Source organism: Dama dama, chromosome 33, assembly GCF_033118175.1.
Source record: "Dama dama isolate Ldn47 chromosome 33, ASM3311817v1, whole genome shotgun sequence".
Classification (NCBI taxonomy): Eukaryota; Metazoa; Chordata; class Mammalia; order Artiodactyla; family Cervidae; genus Dama; species Dama dama.
In genome coordinates, this window is record NC_083713.1 from 31,894,610 (window position 1) to 31,917,954 (window position 23,345).

Sequence of the window (23,345 nt, forward strand, 5' to 3'; positions counted from 1 at the left end):
TGTTTACAAAGAACTGTTCTTGGTTTCTAGAGCATAATAGAAATAACATAATTTGGGGAGTAGGACAGTGATTCTAATCCCATGTGTGAGCCTTAAAACCTTGGGCTAGAGTTCCTTAACCTCAGTTTTCTTTCTTATAAACTAGGGGGAATAGCAAGATATTTCTCACAGATTTCTTGCAAGTGTTAAAAAAGAAGATAAAGGAAATAAAATTGCACAGTACAAAATGTGTTGTTTTGTTGCTTAATAAATGTTACTCCTCCTTTCTCCTCTAGGGGGCTTCTGTGGACTGATGCTTTTTCACAGGCAGGCCTTTCCTTTGTGGTGGTGGTCTAGTCCCTAAGTCGTGTAGGACTCTTGCGACCCCACGGACTTCAGCCTGCCAGGGTCCTCTGCCCATGGGACTCTCCAGGCAAGAATACTGCAGTGGGTTGCCATTTCCTTCTCCAGGGGATCTTCCTGACCCAGGGATTGAACCCCCGTCTTCTGCATTGTAGGCAGATCCTTTACCAACTGAGCTCCGAGGGAAGCCCCAGCCTTTCATGTTCAACAAAATACCATCTGGCTGATTCTAGGACAAAGAGAAACTGATCTAAGACAAAGAAACTATCTCAGTGTGATTCAAATATAATGGATTCAATTTGGGGTCAAATCAATGACTTCCAAAACATAAAATATTTGGTTTATTTGTGTAGACAAAACTTGGCTATAAGTAGTTTCCACGCTTTTTTGATTAAACAATCATTTGATGCAACTGACCAAATGAGGCAGTTATTTTGCTGTATCTTAGATATTCATCAGGATTTCTCTGAGATAATATATATGCTCATTTTTCTCAAAATATTAGCTTAGGGGCAAACCAAATAATAGGGCATTTTTTGGACCAAAGATGCTTTCCTGTATAAGAAGAGGCAGTTTAATATAGTTAGAAGAGTACTGGAGTCAAGAGACTTTGAATCTAGTCTGGCTGTGTTGCTATCTAATTACATGACCTCCCATAAATCGCTGTCCCTCAGTTTGTCTTATCTATACATGGGCAGGAAAGACAGGGACTATTAAATTCCTTTTACATAGATTTTCTTCATAATAGCACTGAAATTAATTTTTTTTATGTTAAATAGTGAGAAATTTAGTTTCCCATGTGCCAGATTTAAATGTTTTCCTTTTAACATACTATAAATACAAATCATGCATTTGTTTTATGGCATATTATCCTCGTGCCTAGCAAGATAAAAGTCTTCCTAGATAAAAGATAGCTTAGTAAATAACTAGTCTTTAGGTATTTTCAAACTCAGCTTGTTTCCCCAAGAAACATTTTTCCAATTTATAACCTAACTTGTGAAGTTGCTTAATGATCCAACAGGGGGTGCTATGTAAGAAGACTGGTAGGAGGCGCTGGAGGGATACTATTTGTTTAGGAAGTTATTTAGATACTTATTTCTCTACATTCATTCAACATCTTTGCTGTGTCTAAAATGTATTTTAATTACTATGTAAAATCTTAAATGTCATCTAGAATTTCAATATTGTTAATGAGTTTGGCACAGTCATTCTTGTCTCTGAATAATTTGTAAAGAAAAACGCGGCTTCACAGTAGCTATTTTAGAATACCACCCTTCTTAGCTATTCTCTCTCTCTTTCCAATAAATGAACATCTTTGCTAATTTGGAGATTATGATTATAAAAGAATATCCTTACATTCCATTAAACTGTAAGGCTTCTACTAATAAAATGACTTCTCAAATCCTGTGGATTGAAGGCCACAGAATATGGAGCCCAACAAACTCTTTTGAATATGACTTTATTACACATTGGCTCTAAAAATCGGTGGTCTTACTGGATCCTGCTGTTTCCTATAATCATAATTGGTTTAGCAGAGTGCCTACATTGCTAATCTCCCTCATTTCTATGTTGATTAAGCTACTTGTAATGGATTTAGTGCATACAGAGAAATGAAAAAAGCAAAAGAAATTATATTGCCAGTGAATTTAAATTAACCATACATGTGAACAAGGAGGGTGGGAGGCAGACCCACATTATTAAGATTTTGAAATTAATTCCCAACCTTCCTGAGGAGAATAGCTATAGGTTAAATGATAATTGTGGCAATAATAACACATTTATACAGTGCCTTACGGCTTATATGTAAATTATCTCTTTGACTCTTCACAGAGACCCTCTGCAGCAGCTGGGTTTTCCCATTTTTCAATTAAGGAAACTGAAGTTCAGAGAGGGGTTAAGATAGTAGCCCAAGTTTATACAAATGGTAAGTGGCAGCGTGCATGCTAAGTGGCTTTAGTCATTTCTGACCTTTTGTGACCCTATGGGCTATAGCCTGACAGGCTCCTCTGTCCATGAGATTCTTCATGCAAGAATACTGGAGTGGATTGCCATGCCCTCTTCCAGGGTATCTTCCTGACCCAGGGATTAAACCTTAGTCTCTTACGTCTCCTGCATTGGCAAGCAGGTTCTTTACCACTAGCGCCACCTAGGAAGCCCCAGTAAGTGGCAGAGCTGAAGCTTAATTTCAGATATTCTGAATTTGATACACATTATTTCTGTTTTCTCTACTTTATCCAATTGTCCAGTAGTATTCTTATATTGCCATGTAAAGAGGGCATGTGAAAGGCAGACAATCAGCTGGTCTAATGCAGAAGCCCCAGGAGCAGCTTACATTGGCGGAGAAGCTGCGGCAGTCGCCCCTGGAAACAGCTGCCTGGTACCTCGCCATCCGTTCCTTCAAGGACACCACCTCTTGGAGGTCTGACACTCTCTTGCTCTGCGCAGCAGTGTCTTCTGCAAACCCACTCGCAGGCTTATTAGGGCCAGCAGTCACTAAAAACAAAGGTAGCATGCTCAGATATGATTCAGGTTTTGAAAAGAAAATATCATCTTAGGAACAGTGAAGGCACTTAAAACATCTGGTTATGGAAAGCAGACTGTCATATTCCACAGTATTTCCCATGTTTCACAGTCACCTTCTTTTTTTTTTTTTTTAACTTTCAAGCAAAGCTACAAAATGCCAATAGAGAAGCATCTGCTTAATGCAAACAGCAAATGAAAGTACTGACTGCCTCACTCCTCCTGCCATTATTCCGATAAACAGTAAGTATTTATTAAGAGATACATAATGTTAATGAAACTCCTGAAGCACTATGTGTTGGATTTATGCTAAATGCTATAAAAGCATAATCTCATTTACTTCTCTAACAACCTCATGAAGTATGTTCCATTATTTTCTAAAATTTATAGATAAAGAAAACGGAGAATCAGAGTAGTTAAAAAACTTTCCCATGATCACACAATTAGTAAGTGTCAGATTTGGTGGTTTGACTAAATCTTTAGCAAGTCTAAAAATTGTGCTTTGCCTTTCACCTTACCCTTCAACCCTCAGGGAGATAGATCTAGGAAGATCTATTTAGATAGATCTAAAATATGTGAATGCTATGAGAATTATAGACTGGATTTTTTCCTTTTATTTCATTGAGGCATGTGTTACATAAGACAGAATTAATAGTTCCCTTTAAAAACAGTTTTACCAGTCATTCCAGATCACCTGATATTTTCCCACCAAAGCCACCTACCTGACAAAAATATAGGGCATTAGATATTACATATTTGCAAACAGAGCAAAAGGCTGATTGCATGACCACAGAGTAACAGATGTTAGAAGCAGAACAGTCTGAGAGATGCTGTAGTCTCATCTGGTCTCATTGGTTCCTTTCAGGCATAAGGAAACACATCTAGATGTTTCCTGATGTGAAAGGAATATAAGGACCCTCCCTGGTTAGTGTGATTCTCCATGTCTATTTAAATATAGGTGCCAGAGTTGGTTTCAAAACTAGTTTTTGTTATTTAATTCAGTGTTCTCTGCTGCTACCACTGTTTGTTGGTTTACTATTCACTCTTTAAAAATTGTAATTCCAAAATCATTTCAAGGGCTCCTTCTAGGACCAACCAGTGAATGGTGTGTGTATGTGTGTTGATCATTTATCACTCATTCATACACCCCCGCCTTTCTCCTTAGGGCTTGTTGTTTTCTGAACTCATAGGGTAGTGGTCTTTGGTGTACTTTGTTATTTGAATTGCTTTACTAACACTGACTCAAAGCCCCAGACAACCCCAGTTAACAGACCACTTTCCTCCCTGCCCTGCTCCCCTATCTTCCCATCTTGTCCCCACACTGAACCATCTCATTGTATTGTTTGTTTTTTCTATCAGCTGCTTCAAAGTTTATGAACACACAGCAATTTGAGAATAATATGTGTGACCCAGCAGAGACTAAAAATCATTTGTAGTTTGACTCCGTGAGTATTTGGCTTTCCTTAAGGACTTCTTATTATATTAAACTATAAATATATTTTAAAGTTTTAATATTTTTTGTTTTATTTCACACATATCAGAAAGAAACAAAATATAAGGCAACAAGACATTGTATCATATGCATGCTATGATTATATAACCTGATATATTCACAATAAATGTGAATTATTTTTTAAAATTCATCTGTCTTCCGAAACCTCTATGTATCCACACAGAAGTATAACTCCTCCAGATAATCCTGACAAAAAGAGATTCCCACAAACTACTGAAAGTCTTTCACATGCTGAAGAAAATATGTTTTTATTTTTCTCTGTGCATTGTCTATTTGCACAGATGAATTCTGATTATGTTCAGCCATACTCCTCTTGTTGTAAATGGTCACTATATAAATATTATTGAACATGAACCACTAAAGTTTTTCCACATTATGATATAAATTTCATTTTGCCAATTATTCATAAAATATGTCATTCTTTTATCAATCTTAACAGAAAGTCAGGAGTTTATTTTTGCAAAATTTTACAGAGTATTTATTTACTTTCCAAATATTTTGATTTTTATCAATTTTTATTCTACTTACTGGGAAATGCCTAAGATTATTAATGGTCAGGAAATCAGTTGCCTGAGTATTAAAGAGATTTGGCTTCCATTGCCTTGTGGCTGTTTATTCTGATCACAGAAAAGACATTATATTTTAATCTCTCTGTTTTTCTCTCTCTCTCTCCCTCTCTTTTCCCCATCAGTGACTTTGCCTATACAGGCAGGGTAGTGGAGTAGAAAACCTACCTGGAGAAAATAACTTGTGTCCATGTTATTTTTTAACATCCTAAGTCAATGTCTTTTAATTTCCTCATCTGAAAAACAAGCTGATGCTTCCTGTCAAATGTACTGTGAGGCAGCGCACCCATCTGTTCCTTTCCTGATGTTGATGACACCTGATGTAAACTAGTAAGGTTCACAAAACAGTCTCTTTTTTTCCTTTTAATTTATTTATTTATTAAAAGATAATTGCTTTACAGAATTTTGCTGTTTTCTGTCAAACCTCAACATGAATCAGCCATAGGTATACATGTATCCCCTCCCTTCTGAACCTCCCTCCCATCTCCCTCCCCATCCCACCCCTCTAGGTTGATACAGAGCCCCTGTCTGAGTTTTCTGAGCCACACAGCAAATTCCTGTTGGCTATCTATTTTACGCACCCCACTCTAGTACTCTTTCCTGGAGAACCCCAGGGACAGAGGAGCCAGGTGGGCTTCCGTCTATGGGGTCTCACAGAGTCGGACACAACTGCAGCGATTTAGCAGCAGCAGCAGCATCTATTTTACATACTGTAATGTAAGTTTCCATGTTACTCTGTCCATACATCTCCCCCTCTCCTCCCCTCTCCCATGTCCATTAGTCTATTCTTTATGTCTGTTTCTCTATTGCTGCCCTGTAAATAAATTCTTCAGTACCATTTTTCTAGATTCTGTATATGTGCGTTAGAATACAATATTTATCTTTCTCTCTTTCTGACTCACTTCACTCTGTATAATAGGTTCTAGATTCATCCACCTCATCAGAAATGACTCAAATGCATTCCTTTTTATGGTCGAGTAATATTCCATTGTGTGTATGTACCACAGCTTCTTTATCCATTCACCTGTTGATGGACATCTAGGTTGCTTCCATGTTCTAGCTATTGTAAACAGTGCTGCAATGAACAATGGGATATGTGTGTCTTTTTCAATTTTGGTTTCCTTAGGGTATATGCCTAGGAGTGGGATTGCTGGGTCATATGGTGGTTTTATTCCTAGTTTTTTAAGGAATCTCCATACCATCTTCCATAGTGGCTGTATCAATTTACATTCCCACCAACAGTGCAAGAGGGTTCCCTTTTCTCCACACCCTCTCCAGCATTTATTGTCTGTAGACTTTTTGATGAGGGCCATTCTGACCGGTGTGAGGTGATATCTCATTGTAGTTTTGAATTGCATTTCTCTAATAATAAGCAATGTTGAGCATCTTTTCATGTATTTGTTAGCCATCTGTAAGGACAGTCCCTTTCTTAGTGATGTGTGGCAAAGAAGATAGGAACATTGGTTGCCCGACCTCATGATATGCTCTTTCATAATATGACTGAGAATAGAAACAGTGTTAATGAGTTTAGGGTAACTTTAAAGAGAAAGGTAACACAGAACAAAGTGGGTGTAAGACAGACTCACAGACATCCCGTACAACACAGGGAATATAGCCAATATTTTGTAATAACTGTAAATGGAAGATAACCTGTAAAAATTAAATAATTGTTAAAAAAATACTAATAATTGACTGAAAACTAAAGACGCTATTGTCATAAAATACTTGTAGAAAATAGGGAATAATAGAACCTGTAAGTATTCTAATGGAAAACAGAGTGTGGAGGAACATGCTATAAGGCTACAGTGGTCTGTGAAAAAGAGGAAGGGAAAATAAAATTTTAGATGACTATTTCTGATAGAAAGCATTATAAATACTTACATCACAAAACCAATGTACTAGAAGTTATTTGTCTCTGGGGTTTAGAGGTAATTCACTGTGCAGATGAATAAATAAACTTTTTTAAAAGTTCAATGAATTCTCTCAAATATCCAGTTAATGAGTTCTCCAGCCCAGCCTAGAATCTATTGTAATCCTATATATAGAATGTTTTATTTGCTGATAAGAAAATAATTGCTAATCCACCCAAAAATTAATTCTTTGTGTAATAGAATATATCCTGTAAAGCAGAAAGAGCATATAAGGAAGCACTTGGAAAGAATATATATCACTAACAAATCTAAGCTGTTATCATGAGACTATTAGAAACCAAGGGTAAGAATGCCTTTTCAAAGAATTCTGAGGTTCTTAGGGAAAAGATTTCTATTATTGCCTTTTGTAATATAAGAAGTTATATATTCCAGTTAGACCCAATTTATGTCCACTTCCTATTTTCTTAAATCATGAGAGAGTGTGTGACTATTTTTCATGTCTCTATTTTCCATAAGCCCCAAACATGTGCTTTTCTTCTGCAGTTTTTAAAAATGAAGAAACTGACTAAACCAATTGATCAATCAAGCAAATTTACCAAGGTTGAAAAATTTATTATGCTTCTTTGAATTTTACTTCCTGTGGAAAGTCCTTGTTTAAGGAATTTTTAAAAAAGCAAAGTAGTACAAGGTAAGGCAGATGCCCTGACTTTGTTGAGCAATTATTCATCTGCATGTAATCAGTCACAGAAGGGTTTGCATAGTCAGCCTTCTGTGTTTTCTTGGAGGTGATCATAGCTTTAAGATATCAGATATAGAAAATGATGAGGAATAGTCAATGTATTGAATACAATTTGAAATTTTCTCCTAATTTCACAATTTCTGTTATCAGTGAAAGAATTCTTAGAAATATGCAGAGACTAATATCAAGAGGCATTTCAAAAGGGTCACTGAGACATTTGCTATGAACTAGTCTTCTAATTAGCTGTTCAGGAATTTTCAAAGATGCAATTCAGTGTTTTTATTTTATAAATGATATGTTCCTAGAGCATTAAAAAATGACAAATCTATACTTATTTCTCATTAAACAAATGTCTAAAAGCTGAAATAACAAGTTATAAATTTAATTCTATGGTCTTTTTAGAGTAATGACTTGAAAATAAAGGTAAATGTCTAGATACATAGTGGTAGGCTCAGTGTATTGCTTCAAAATACTGTCAAAGTCATAAAAGTGTTTATTTAGAAAACACCTAATGTGGCAGGATTCACACGGCCAAGTGCTTTGTCATGATCTTATTTCTAAAGCAAGATTCAATCTCAGCACATTTTCTAAATTTAAATATGTCTTCCTATTTTTAAAATATGAGAGGCCCATTCCCAAATCATAGTTGTGGGTTAAGTTTTATGGAAAAGATGATTATGTCAATGGATGTTATTGGATGAAAGACTGATATTGAACACTGGGAGCTTTAAAACTGGCCTATACAAGGATGGTGTGAATTTTTGTGAGTCACCTCTTTACTTCTCTCTTTTGCCTGTGCAATACAAGCTATGTGAAATGAAGTAAAAAAATACTTTGACCTCTTTATTTCACTAAAAGACTGCTAGAGTCTGAGTTGTGAAGCTGATATTTGGTCTCTCTGGTTTAGAGCACAGGTATAAGCAGAGGTGTGTCTGATTTCCTAGCTGTGGTGAAATCAGAAGCAAAATTATCAAAGGTGGGAAAAGAACTAAAGGTATAAAAGTTTTTTAGAAGAATTAAAAAGCACACATTGAAGGCAGTTAATATAGTCACTGTATGCTGTAGAGGGCTCCCCGGCTAGTTCAGATGCTAAAAAATCTGCCTGCAATGCAGGAGACCTGGGTTTGATCCCTGGGTCCAGAAGATCCCCTAGAGAAAGGAATGGCTTCCCACTCCAGTGTTCTTGCCTGGAGAATTCCATGGACAGAGAAGCCTGGCGAGCTATAGTACATGGTGTCGCAAAGAGTTGGACACGACTGAGAGGCTTACACTTTCTTTTTCGTATCCTGCAGAAGAGAAAAACCAATAGCATACTAACGACAATGTGAAAGAAGATGACAAAGATGATGTGAAAGAGAAAAGACAGCAAAATTCAAAATGCTACTACAAGATAGTAGCATTTCAGTGGGAAGGTGGAGGAATGAGCAGAACAAATGAAAAATAGAATTTTTGCTGAAAATAGAAGAAATATTTGCTGAAAATAAAAGTTGGGCATTGGTAGATTTAAAGTATCTACCATAATCCAGCATAAAATGTAATTTTAAAACGCCAATAGTAAATCCTGGTAAAACATTTCAGAATCAAGGAAAAGAAATTCCCCAGACAGATTGAAGGATTTCTGTGATGATGAGGCAAAATTCAGGATGTCTTCTTTTTAACACTGAACACTAAAAGCAGTTAGAGAACTGATGACTGAAATTTTATTTTTGAGAACTAGAGTCTATGTGAATTCAAGTTGGTACTCTGTGAAAAGTCAATAAAAATCAAAGCACTATCCTTTTAAGTCAGCCCAAAAGAAAACAAAGTCTTAACAAAATCAAATGGAATAGTGTAAAACCAAATGTAAATAAACGTGTGCCAAACTTCACCTAAAAGACAAAGATAAGCAAGTCCAATCATATGCCACCTGCAAGACAAAATTTAAAAAGAAAATATTGGGCGAAAAATTGCCAGGCAAAAATAAATGAAGAGGAGTTATCATGGCTATATTCCTTTCATGCAGTAGCATTAAAAACAAAAATATGTTCAATGAAATAGAGAGCTATTCTATAAATAGAAGATGCCACCCCACTATGAAGCCATAGCAACAATGGGCTTCTGCATAGAACAGAAACATATAAAGGTCATCTGTAACAAAAAGGAGAATTTTTATATAATTTTTGTGAATATAATTGCTGTGGATGACTTTAATCTTTTTCCATCTTTGCCATATGAAACTTCAAAAATAAACTAGCTGAATTACACTTTAATAAGGTTTATTTTAATGTCATTTATGTATTCTTTATTATTAAACAAATGCTGATTATAATAAACATGACATATTCACTATGCTCCAGAGCCTCCAGTCTAATTGGTAAGAGAGACAGGCAATTTTAGCCCAGAGAGTTTATGGTTTTCCATCAGGTTGAGTTGGGAGACACTGGGGTGGGGAGAACCTAATCTACCTGGGTGTGTCATTGGTTAGGTGTCAGGAAGGCATCCTGAGAAGTGGAACTTCTGCACTGAAACAAGAAAGAGTTGGCATGTGACTATGTGGAAGAGAAGAAGATGCAGAAAAGGAAGGAAGCAGCAGCATTACCAACAAATCTTGTTGGGAAAATTAGGCAATGCTTTGGAGGAAAACATTAAGAGTTTCTCACCACATGTCAAAGTGAGGAAAATATTTAGAAAATAGCTAATGTGACCAGATTCACACCACCAAGTGCGTTGTCATGATCTTATTTCTAAAGCAAGACTTAACTGATTTTTAAAATGATGAAAATTCATTAGAGAGATATAGCTAATTCATAAAATGAATTCAGTTGGACTTTCTCAGCATAAAAATTCAAAGTGACAAAATCTTTCAAAATATGTATGAGACAGAAGAAAACTGGAGGAGGGACAAGCATAATAAATAGGCTGAAGTGTTAATTTTCCAATTTTCTGTAAATAACACTGGTCGAGAAAAAAAGCTAACATTATTGAAAAGACAAATTAATGACTCAAAAGAATGATTCACAAGCAAAAAAACAATAGTGAATATGTATAAAGTGCTTCCTACGTGTCAGACATTAGTCTTTTTAATGCTCTCCACTGCCTTATGAGGTAGAGACTATATTTATTTTTAATCTCCATTTTACAGATAAGGAAACAGAGACACAGAAAGACTGTCAAACTTGCTCAAGGTCAGGTGGCTAGTAAGCTTCAGAGCTGGAAGGGAAGCTAGACAATCTGGCTCTGGGTTCTGCGACTTAAGTACAATTCTATGCTATATCAAGAAGTACAAGTGTCCAAAACCAAAAGACAAACCCAAACAATTACCTTCCCAAGGAAAGAGATGAAGTAAAATTCAAACAACAAAATGATGTCAATTTTTTTTCTAACTGACTCACTGCATATGCAATAAAAACATAAAATAAACAAGTAGCCCTAGAAGACTGATCTGATGTATAATTATGACTCAAAAGAAAGTCTAAGGTTTAATAGTAATATGAACTCTCAGGCAGAAAAATAGTTTAAAGATTTTTTTTATTAGAAATTTTCTATAATCAATTTAAGAAGCCTTTATTTAGTTCAGACTAAAAGCCAGGCAGAGAATGAGCTGGAGTGTCACATGAAAGTCCACAAAACTGATGCAAATACAGATGTCAGCTTCAAGAAGGCAAGTGTACTTTTGGAGACGTATCAATAGCCTCGCTATTATATTCTGGATGGATTCTAAAGAAGCGAACTACTTAGTACTCAGAAAATTGACTCAGAACTAAATTGGGCGAATGATGAACTAAATTCCATCAAATCTAAATATATGATTTATAACCCAGCTCAAATTTGTGTACACCAGATCAAATCTATGGACTCAGAGCCATTAGCATGAATAAATTTTCTATAATTCTTAATATTTGCATATCCCTCAGCTAATAATAAAATTCATCTCTTTTAAACATTCAGAATGCTGCTGCCAAGTCAAATTTGTACTCAATTTGAGTTTTATATATTTTACCCTCATTTGAATATTATAAAACCAAGAAATAGGTGGAGAATAAAATGAAAGAGCAAGTGTATAGCAAATCTTGCATTAATTTACAGTGTTTAAAAAAAAACATGGAGAAGAAGGGCAGAGAGTTAGCTGAGTAAAAGTGTTTGACGTGACGGCACAAAAGGCATGCTGTGGCATACGAACCTAGTAAATCAGATTCCACCTTTTAAACTAACTCCCTTTGGCCCCATTCCTCCCAGAAGCATTGTGTTGCGTGTACTCTAGTCACCTCTCCAAAATCCATTCATTCATGTGATTTGCACAATTTATACATTAACAAGAACAGATCATCTCTCGGGCTAATAAAAAGGATTAGTTCTTGCCTCCTTAGTAAATCTTCCCTAACCACTATTCTCCTAATTCAGGTACTGGAAGAGATCCTACACATCCAGTTGTCTTACAGAGGAGAAAGACAAGGTTTAGCAATGCGGTAAACAAAGTATAGGTTCTCAAAAGATGTGTACATCCTTATCCCCAAAATCTGTCAGAGAGAGAGAGAGAGAGAGAGAGAGAGAGAGAGTGTGTGTGTGTGTGTGTGTGTGTGTGTGTGTGTGTGTTCAGTTATGTCTGACTCATTGAGAACTCATGGACTGTAGCCTGCCAGGCTCCTCTGTCCATGGGGTTCTCTAGGCATGAATACTGGAGTGGGTTGCCATTTCCTTCTTCAGGGGATCTCCCTGATCCAGGGCTCGAACCTGTGTCTCTTGCTTTTCTTTCATTGGCAGGCGGGTTCTTCACCACTGCACCACTGAGAAGCCCCAGAATCTGAGAATATGATATTTTATTGGGTTGACCAAAAGTTCGTTCAGATTTTCCTGCAAGATCTTACAGAAAAACTTGAATGTACTTTCTGGTCAACCCAATACATGACAAAGGGGACTTTGCAGATGTGATTAAGAATTTTAAGGTGGGAAGATTATCTGGGATTGTCCAGGTAGGTTGAATGTAGTCACAAGGTCTCACATGAGGGAAAGAGAGGCAGGAGAGTCAGAGTCAAAAAGGAGAGGTAATGACAGAGGTGGAGAGGGGGAAGAAGGTGAAGAAGGAGAAGAAAAAGAGGAGGAAGAAGGGGAGGAGGAAGGAGACGAGGAAGGGGAATGAGAGGGAGGGGAGGAGAAGAAGAGTGGGGTAGGGGAGAGGGAGAGAGAGATGTAATACAAAATCTAAGCTACTGGCTTTGAAAGCAGAGGAGAGATTCCATGAGTCAAGGAATGCAGGTAGATTCTAAAAGCTTAAAAAGGTAAGCTCCCCCATAGAACTTCTAGGAGGAGGGGGTTCCCAGCCAACACTGTGATGTTGATCCAGTGAAACTTGTTTTGGACCTCCAGAACTGTAATAGAATGGATTTGTGGTATTGTAAGCACAACTGTATGTATTAATAACTGCATTGATTTGTTACAGCAGCAATAGAAAACTAATACAAGCATCCACTATACATATACATACGCCTCACCAAGTCGGAAATCACTACACAGTAAACTCTTTTTATGGCACATTTCAGTTCTAGCTGCCCCAAATTTCATAGATTTATATACACAAATCATGCTCTGATGGAAACATCTTTGAATTTCTTCGTGCCTCAAAGAATAAATGTCCACTTACTTATAGATAAGACTCAGTATAAAAGTCCACTTAGATTCTAATCTCTCTGAGTAACAGAACTGCCATTTCTAACTGTAATAACAACTTCTTGTATAGACTTGTCTTCTCTTTTCTGCAGCCCCTATCATCTCATAAGAAGTTCTCCTGGTACAAGAGCAGTTATAAATGTATAGAATTTAGACAAATTAAATAATCATTAGTGCTTAATATTGCTAGTTTGGACATAGTTGAAAATTCAATCATATTGTTATTAAATATTTTAAATTGATTGCTTAAAGTATTGGACAGTTAAAAAATCAATAATTGAATTAAATTACTTAAATTTCTTTGAAATGGTCAAATAAATTGAAACTATTAAATGCCTATAGATGATGCATCCTTTTACAAAATACGTCTCGTTAGGTATTTTCCTAACACAATGAGACTTATATTGCATTACAACAATAACTACTTGTTCAGTTCGGTTCAGTTCAGTTCAGTCGCTCAGTCGTGTCCGACTCTTTGAGACCCCATGAATTGCCGCATGCCAGGCCTCCCTGTCCATCACCAACTCCCCGGAGTTTACTCAGACTCATGTCCATCGAGTCGGTGATGCCATCCAGCAATCTCATCCTCTGTTGTCCCCTTCTCCTCCTGCCCCCAGCCCCTCCCAGCATCAGGGTCTTTTCCAGAGTCAACTCTTCGCATGAGGTGGCCAAAGTATTGGAGTTTCAGCTTCAGCATCAGTCCTTCCAATGAACACCCAGGACTGATCTCCATTATCAATTATGTGTTAGCCATTTTACATGTATATTCTTACAAGTCATTTTATGTCTAATTCTTATAACAACTCTACCTGATGGATGGTATTATTTCCAGTTTACTAATGGCAAAAGTAACATTTAAAAAGATAAAATCATACAGTAAGTGGCTGAGCTTGAAAAAGTTAAGGTATTTCTGAGTACAAGGCTATTCAACTCTGCACAGTCTTTTATGTAAGTATTTTTCATTAACATATAACATTATAAAGTAAACTTTTAATGGAGGGTATGAATCTCCCTTTCTGCTTCCTAAACATCTACACACAAATCCTTTATTTCAGAGTATCTAGGGATAAATCAAAGGGAAACCAAGAAGTTGAATTTCTGTGACTCCAAGTGAGTTCTTTTTTGTCCTTATAAGCTTGAGTTTAGAACTGGAAATCAAGCAAATTCTTCATCTATATTTCTTTGGTCACCGTAGAGCTCAAACTTGAGATGGGGTTAGGTATTGATCCAAGCCAGCAGGGACAGAGTCAAGCTTTTCTGTAGGGGAAGGAAATGCAAAGCCAGGACTGCTCTCATTGCTATTGATTTGTTTTGCCTCAGGGCATGGGAGGTGGTGGCCTGATTCCATCAGTTTCTTCTTGTTTAAATCTGTATCCCAGGTATACAATAAGGGTATTTGATAAACTCTCCCCTAAGACTTTCAGCATACATTTAGTAAACATTTATTACTCATCTACTGTTAACCATAAAGAATGCTGAGCCTTGAAGAACTGATGCTTTTGAATTGCGGTGCTGGGGAAGACTCTTGAGAGTCCCTTTGACAGTAAGGAGATCAAGTCAATCCTAAAGAAAATCAGTCCCGAATATTTATTGGAAGGACTGATGCTGAAGCTGAAGCTCCAATATTTTGGCCACCTGATGCTAAGAGCTGACTCACTGGAAAAGACCTGATGCTGGAAAAGATTGAGGGCGGAAGAGAAGCGGGCAACAGAGGATGAAATGGTTGGATGGCATCGCCAACTGAATGGACATGAATTTGAGCAAACTCCAGGAGACAGTGAAGGGCAGGGAAGCCTGGTGTGCTGCAGTCCATGGGGTCACAGAGAGTCAGATATGACTTAGCAACTGAACAACAACAACTGTTTGACCAAGCATAGTGCTCAGGGCAGGGCACACATTAATCACCATTGTATTTAGTCCTGCTCTACTTGAAAAGAGAAGAAAAGAAAACCCCCAGAGTGATCCTCAAGAAACACAGTGTTCTAAGTGTTGATCTGGCCTTGTGTCTAAAAACAGAACTACAACAGCTTGCATCATTTCCACATGCTGATTTAGGAATAAAAAGTTCCCATCTGGCTGGCCCTGCCAAGGAAGTTAGCTTTTGTGAATATGCAGCAGATGGAGTCCTCCTGAGGTGGGGAATCCTAAAGGAACTTGGTGACACACACACCACATCCCTATCCCCTAAACCACATTCATTTATACTGAGATGAAACGGAATTAAAATAGATCAAGACTAATCATATTGATGGGGTTGAAAAGTTCCTCACATGTATCCTCATAATGGCTTAATTTCTCTTCAGATTTTTCCCACTTAACCCAAGCAATGAGTAGCTCTCTCTATTGTGCTCTCCCAATGTTTGAAAATTACACTTCCATTTGTATTATGTGTTACTTTTCATTGTATTGTTGAATCTCTCTGTCATCCCTACTTCTCTCCCCTTCTGCCTATATGCAAGTTCCTCCAGGACAGGGCTGGGTTAAGCTCATTTTGAAACCCATTTTATACCCCTTTCTGCCTGGGTTTCATCCTGCATGAAGCAAACCCAAGGGAGATTAACCATCTACTCTGGACCCAGAAAGCCTGATATATATTCTGTCTCTGACACTTTTGACTTTAAGCAAATTTCTTAACCCCTGGAAGCCTCCTTCTTCTTACCTATAACATGAGAATGACATCAGAACCTCAATGCCTGTGAGGACTGAGGAATATCTGATTAAAGTGATGAGTTTTACATGGTATCTTGCACATAGTAAATAATGTATGTTCACTAGCTTCCAGTCTCCTTAGGTGGTGTTATATATCCTAGATATTATTATCCAGATAATTTGAGATGATACAAGTCTGAGAATAATAAAAGTTACAAAGTTCCCCAAATCTCAAAGCTAGTAAGTCGAAAGGATAGCACTTGACTGGTCCATATGAATCTCAAGGCTATTCCATTCCTCTCTAAAGCCAAGTATCTGTCATGTCACTTGAAACAAGGAGAATACAATAGATCATGAAAGAGAAAATAATTACTGGGAGAGATTGGGGCAAAGAAGGTGTACAGTCGTGTTCATGTGGCCACAGGAATGGAGAAAGTATTTAAAAGAGAAGAATGTCAATGTATGTGATATCCAAAGTATTAGTCTGTGTTTTTGGCATTAGCCAATGAACCATCAATTTTTCACCAGGAAACAAGAGGGCAGTGCCCTAGAAAATGTGAAATGTGTGAAAATCACTCTAGTGTATCACACTGTGGGGATGGATCTACTCCTTTTCCCCCTGCAAATGGTTCCTCACATTTCCCCCTGCCCTCTATTTTTTAGGTAAAATCATGAAATCATCACTCAAAGTTATTCACATGTTTTATTTCCCTGTGGTGTCTCTGAGCAGTGGGCTTGGCACAATGAACCCTGGCCTGGACCAGTTAGGTAGTGATGACTGGGCTGCTCCTTAAGACTCTGCCATCCTTGTTGCTGCCTTCCAAAGGCAAAGAAAGAGAAGGATCCTGGATTCCATTCCAGGATTGGAAGGTCCATTCCATTGCTGCTCTGGTAAGTACCTCTATATTGCTAGGTATCTTTGCTAAGTATCTCTACATTTCTAGGTACCTCTGCTAAGCATCTCTTCTAAGTACCTTACTGAGATGTTTGATAACTGCTAAAGGAAGAGGGGTTTTTATATTTCGTTAGTTAGAATATAGGTATTCTTTCTATTTCATCTGTATATTCCATCTACTTAAATTGATTTCCACCCCCCTTTTCCCCTAAAGTCTTGCTCTAGAAACTCTCCAAAGTTGATATGTTTCTGCATAATCACCTCTCCCTAACTTATTTCCTCTTTGATGTAACTTAACTTTTCCTCACCCATTATTTCCTAACGTATTTCTTTTATATTCCTACTGCATACTAGCTTAGAATTTGTTCTTTCCCTAAAACAATCCATTTTTATTTCTCAGGCTTGGAAAAATTTCATGCAAAGCTAGTTCAGTGTACTGAACTACTTTATTTAGTTCCAAGTGTGCTGTTGTCACTCAACAGATCAAAAATAAGCAACAGTAATAAAATGCAGATGAACCTTTAATCATCTGCAGCTTTGAAAAACATCTTCCCAGTATGCCTACCTTTAAAACAAGCTTGGGCAGAGTAAGAAAGTGATTTACTACTTAAATCAGTTCTATGTTAGCTGCAATCTGGAAAAGCCAGACATTTCCAGATCCATTTTTAGGAATTCCTCAATTCTTTACCCTCTTTCTAACTTTCCCCTCTCCATTCAGATTAGCATCTGAGATTTATTCTGACAGAGGGCATTAAAAGAAAGCCTGAATCATTCAATTCTGATTCTCACTGACTTAGACAATTGATGCTGTGGCAGCTTCTCTCCTACTGACCATACTTTTCCTTTGAAAAACAAAATGCATTTAATTCAGTCTGCTTTTTGTCTTAGAGAAATTCAGTCTCTGAATTTACACAAACTCTTTTCAATGAACTTAAGTAAGTCTTTGTTTAAAATGCTTTCTCTGCCTAAGTCCACAAATAACAGCATACTTTGATATGGTTTTCTTTTGAACTAAATGGCTAATAGACTTCATCAAAGAAAGGAAACCTCACTAAGTCCACACAGTTTCCTTACCGAACATTATTTGGAAAGGCTAAGCAATCAAGGAGAAAAGTGAAAATGCTTCAGTAATGCAACATTTTGCTTGCTAAATAACAGACTCCTCTGGAAGTAAATTCACTCTTTCAGAGCAGTGATATACTAGAAAAATTCTACCTAAAGAAACAAACACATTCCAAACAATGTGATCATTAATCATTTAAATGTTTCCTAGGTAGGAAAATAAAATTGTGAATGTTAAGCAGAAATAATAAGAATCCATCCTGTCTGTGGGGTTGCAAAGAGTCAGACACGACTAAGTGACTAAGCACAGCATATAAGATACCATTTTTCTTACCAAAGTTCTAGGTTCTCCTAATATGCTATAAAATGAAAGGTAACCAGCACTTGTCAAATGTTTGTACTGGTATGACTCCTTTCTGATTATTGTCCCCCATAATTGCAAGGGACACTTGATAATACTATATACATTTTGAACAGTCTTTTAATTTAGGACAAGCTGTTTATAAAGTAAAACTATAATAATTTTAATTACATCAAAACTTTGAATCAGCCATGTGCTGGGTTACTCTCCTGTCACCATTAACATGCCCTAAATACCCTTTGCATATCAACGAAGCCTGTAATTTCAAAAGAAAGAGATGATGTCAGTTTCCTAATGATATCCTGGTCCTAGAACAGTCCAAAGAGTGGAAGTAATTTAATAGTCTTCCCTGCTTAAGATACACATGGGACACATAGTCCGTCAGTCTCATCATCCCTTAATTTATTTGTAGCTACTATCTTTAAAAATTTGGCATTGGCATTGGTTTCTTTTCTCTCAGATTCAAAATCTAATCCTATCAGGCCCCACAAGTGGTGGGGTTCAGTTTATTCTGCTTATTTCATGCTTATTTCACTCCTGTTTTTAAAGGGCGAAGTGTAAAAATCAGTCTCTAAATGTTATTCGGATTGAAACTTGCTCTTTTCTGTGTACAATAAGACAGTAACATCTGTGAACAATGAATTTAATTAAAACTTGCAAACAAAAGTTTTGGTAGACCAATTATATTTAAACTCAGGTGTGGTGGTAGGTAAGGGGAGGAAAGTTGTCGCGGGGGGGTGGGGGCGGGAAAGAAAATTAAAAAGGAATTAAAAATTATGTACTGTGCTTCTTGGTAAGATTCCACATGAAGCTAGGCTTTCACGGCTTTCAAACAGAATCACTTTCTGAGACTACTCCCTTTAAGCACCAGAAATCTTAGGCAGCTGGACAAATCACTTCAACTTAGTGCAACCTTCTACTGTTTGAAGACAACTTACCTGAAAAGGAACTTGGACTATAAAGTTAAGTATCTCCTTGTTTATTTGTAAAGATTATTTAAAAATCTAGACACTTAACTACAACTACAGACGGGAACTATCAATCACTAGCCAGGGACTCAGCATCAGTCTTCATCTCTTAAGTCTTCTAGTAGCATACATCACCATGCTTACCATTATTTCAGTCAAAGAATCTCGTAGTCTCATCAGTTTACAAAATGGTCATACCCACACTGTGAATGTGAAAGTCTGGTCATCAAACAGTGGCCAGAAATGCTGCCCATAGTCCTTTATATGGGGATAGGAGAAATACAATCCATTTGTAAGAATGATATCTTGTGCTTTTCCTAACAATGAGTGCCAGAGCCTCTCCTAAAATTTTTTTGTTTTTGGAAGAACCTGTCATATGCAATTTTTATTATTACCAGGAACTAAAATTCCTAGATTGCCAAGAAGCAAATTGACAGTTGAGATGAATATGGCCAGCTTCACAGGTATTTAACAGATAACATTATAACTTGCCCAGTAAGCATTTATTGAAATTGCCTTGCAACAATACTGCAAAATTCACTGCACATCTTTTTAGGGTTCCTGTTGACAGATTTTAATTTCTCTCTTGTAGTTCTTTTTAAAGAGTAGAAAACAAGTTCCAAATTCTGTAACAGAAGTTATTTAAGCAGAGCAGTGATGTGAAATTTGGGATTAGAGCTTCCAGAAGGGAGGAGAAATAAACTTCTCGCCTGTGAACCCGTGAGTCTCCCACAATGAAATCCAGCTCATCTCCCAAAATGCTCAGCAAGACACCACATGAGCAGGTGAAAATTAAAACTGCATAAAATCATGTGTTTGGAAAATGAAACAAGTCAACTTTGGGCTTTCTGCCCAGTTTCATTTCTGTCAGAAACTGTCTTGTTATTACATATCTGCAGAAAGAAATTGGAAAAGTGTTATAGCTAAAAAATTTCAGGTATATTCATATCTCCATCACAGTTTGGTCCAGAAGAAGATAACTAGCTTCCTCATTCCAGCGGGTAAGTACAGGACTACAAATAGAACATGCAAATAGTAATACACACACACACACACACACACACACTTTTCCTTGGGGGACTATTTAATCACAAGTGGTATCCTGTTTGCTTTAAGAGATCGCGGAGGAACACCTCAGGAGGTTTTCAGACTGTTCCAGTGCAGCTGAGTTGGAAGCCTGCCAAGGAAAACATATGGGGCCGAAATCACCAGGCCCCATTCACCAGCCTGTAGGACCTGAGGAAAACGTCATGAAACTCTCTGAGCCTAACACTTGCCATTACAGGAAGTATCTCAGAAGAAGGAATTTAAAATGTTGATGCTTTGCAGCACTCTCTGCATTGTGCTTTATAAAATCTTAAAACTGAGTGTGGAGTTGGTGAGTAGCTTAGACCAGACAGACCTAACAGTCATCTATCGTGACCAGTCTCCTGAAACACACACACACAATTCTTGACACCCAATCATGTCCATTTTTCAGGGTTCCATCCCCAGTCTTCTGTTTTTGTCTGACCACACACATTCTATTACCTCTCAGTTTCATCCATATTATATCAATATATATTTCTAGTAACTATTTAAGACTTCATCTTTACCTTGCCATACTTTTGAAAATTCAATGTGGCTTTTAAAAAGAATATTACTCACAATTTTCTTTTCATTTTCAAATTTCCCAGTTGTATATTACAATGGAGAACATCTGGGATTGTCAGGAAAAATGGTGAATGTGACATGCAGTCAATTAAAAGTGAATAAAATGATTGTTGGGTACTAGCATATATGCAAAACCACAAACCTTTAAATATATATATATGTACATGTATACACACACACAACCTGGGAATGGGGGCAAACATATCAGATGATGAGGAAAATGTTGAACTTTTGATAATGTTGGCTTTTGATAAGGTATATTTAGCTCAAGAATGTGGGGACAAATGAAATGGGAGATCAATGGAACCTCTAGTCTTGCAGCTGACAGTGGGCCCAGGCTGAGTGGGCACTGGGTCTGGCATGCGTCCTTTAAGTTTTAGACCCACGCCTGAAGCCTGGAGTCAGGAGTGCTTAACACCAGGCCACCAACACCCCTGAACTGTTTTTGGCCTCAGTTGAAATGTGTGCCCTAATCCATCCTAGGCTCCATCCTGTCTTGTTCTTAGTTTTCCTTATTTCTGACCTAGTATTTATTTTTCTGTTTATAGCTTAGCTTCATCCATCAAACCTGATACATTGTACCATTTCACTGGCTCATAAACTTTTGCTTTCTCTTCCATTATTGGATTCCTCTTGGCCTTTTTTGCTTTAGATTCTCCTGATGAACAGGTGCCCACAGCTGCACCTTTCAGTGCCTTCCTCCCAAGTAAGAGTTCTCCCTCCATCCTTACTCAGACACTGTGAGTGGATTTAAAATACAGAGAGATGAGGCAAAAGTGCAGAGGGGCTGATGGGCAGGATGTGTTGAGGATGGGAACGCTATGCTGTGGGTCAAGGTTAGTTGCAGCTGAAAGAAAAAAGACTGTGATCTAAAAGAGTATTCTGAGAGCTAAGAACTAAGTAATGAGGGGGTCCAATGTGTGGCTAGGAGCAGCTCCATCAGAAAGGAGACAGACTCATTATGGTTGAAGTGGTTGAAGAGTTCAGTTTCTTGAAGTAATGTGATATTGACATCACCGAAGATAACCAAAAAGTTATTAGTTTCAAGTATTGGAATGATTATAATAGAAAAATGATATTTAATAGCTTTTTACAATGCCAAAGAGGACAGAAATTTAATTTGAGCTCGAGTGCACCTTTGAAAAGGAAGGGTGCCTTTAACAAGAGAACAACCGATTAAATCAGGTAGATAATTTTCTCTCTTAAAAAGTTTTTCTTTAGTATGGTGTTATTTTGAATTTGCAGCATCTAGGATAACTTGGTACTTTAAATTCTTAAGTTGTTCTCTGGGAAAGATATAAATGTTATTATGTTAACCCCATATATTAGACAGTAATAATAATGATGATAACAATACCAAAGACTTATGTAACACTGTATACCAGGCACTACTGTTTTAGTCATTTTACAAATATAAATTTATTTAATCCTCAAAACAGTAATCTATGAGATAGATTCTATTAGTATCTCCATTTTCAGATGAGGAAATAGGCACAGAGATGGATTAAGTAATTTGCCCAGGATCAACCAACTGGCTAGGTTTAAGAGCCAGAATTCAAAGCCACACTGTCTTGTTTCAAAGTCTGTGCTCAACTAGTTAGAGTTTATGTGACACAGCTTTTTCTGGTTTCCTAGTAAAGTGTTATGTGGGTTTCCTTTGAGATCTCTCCTGGCTCTAGAAGGTGATGTTCTTGTGATTTTGGTAAACTGAGGACACTCCATAAATCTTAAGGATAGTGATAGTGCTAGGGTTAAGTAATATATTCCACAGGCCTTTAGGAGAAATGAAATAAAATAGAAGGAAGGAGAAAGGGGGAGAGAGAGAGAGAACAATGCACATCATTTGTGAAATCTAATTTTGAAAAATTTTCAAAAAACTTTCTAATTTCAAAGTATAAAGACGATTATCAATAATGAAAATTTATATATCAACTCTTAGAACTCCTTTTATATAGCTATCCCTGGGAGAATAATCTTATAGAAAATGTTTATTATTATTATAGTTTTTATAAAAATATAGTTTTGTGCTTTATCAGTACAAATGTTTACAAAACATTAAGTTTTTAAAGCAATGTTACATAAAAGGTCAAGTGTCACTATACATGATATTGTGGTTATTGGTTATTGTTCGAAGACTACTCTTTTTTTTGGAACATCTAAATGGACTTTGAGAACATAAAGGGAAAACAATATGGAGACATAGGTAACCCTGTGCCTCGTATATAATAATGTATATATATACATGTGTTCAGTTGCTCAGTTGTGTCTGACTCTTGGCAACCTCATGGACTGTAGCCCACCAGACTTCTCTATCCATGGGACTTTCCAGGCAAGAATTCTGGAGTGGGTTGTCATTTCCTCATCCAGGGGATATCTGCGACTCCGGGATCAAACTCACATCTCCTGCACCAGCAGGCGGGTTCTTTACCACTATGCCACTGGGCAGGCCCATACAGATGCATACACATACATATGTATACACATACGAGTATATGTATGTATACATGATCATAATGGAACACAAATTAAAAGAGATGGTAACAGCATAACAAAACGACATAGT

At 37.1% G+C, this 23,345-nt stretch overlaps 1 protein-coding gene across 3 annotated transcripts in view; it reads right to left on the reverse strand.

The window, feature by feature from the left end:
• XIRP2 (xin actin binding repeat containing 2) overlaps nt 1-23,345 on the reverse strand; it is a 328,214-nt gene that overhangs the window by 44,564 nt on the left and 260,305 nt on the right. For 2 of the 3 annotated variants that reach the window (XM_061135453.1, XM_061135451.1), the window contains exon 3: nt 2,675-2,835. In XM_061135453.1, the coding sequence (XP_060991436.1) occupies nt 2,675-2,835 (161 nt within the window). Of the gene's footprint in view, nt 1-2,674; nt 2,836-9,665; nt 9,679-23,345 lie in introns of all 3 variants that reach the window. The other variant, XM_061135452.1, reaches the window with a different exon arrangement.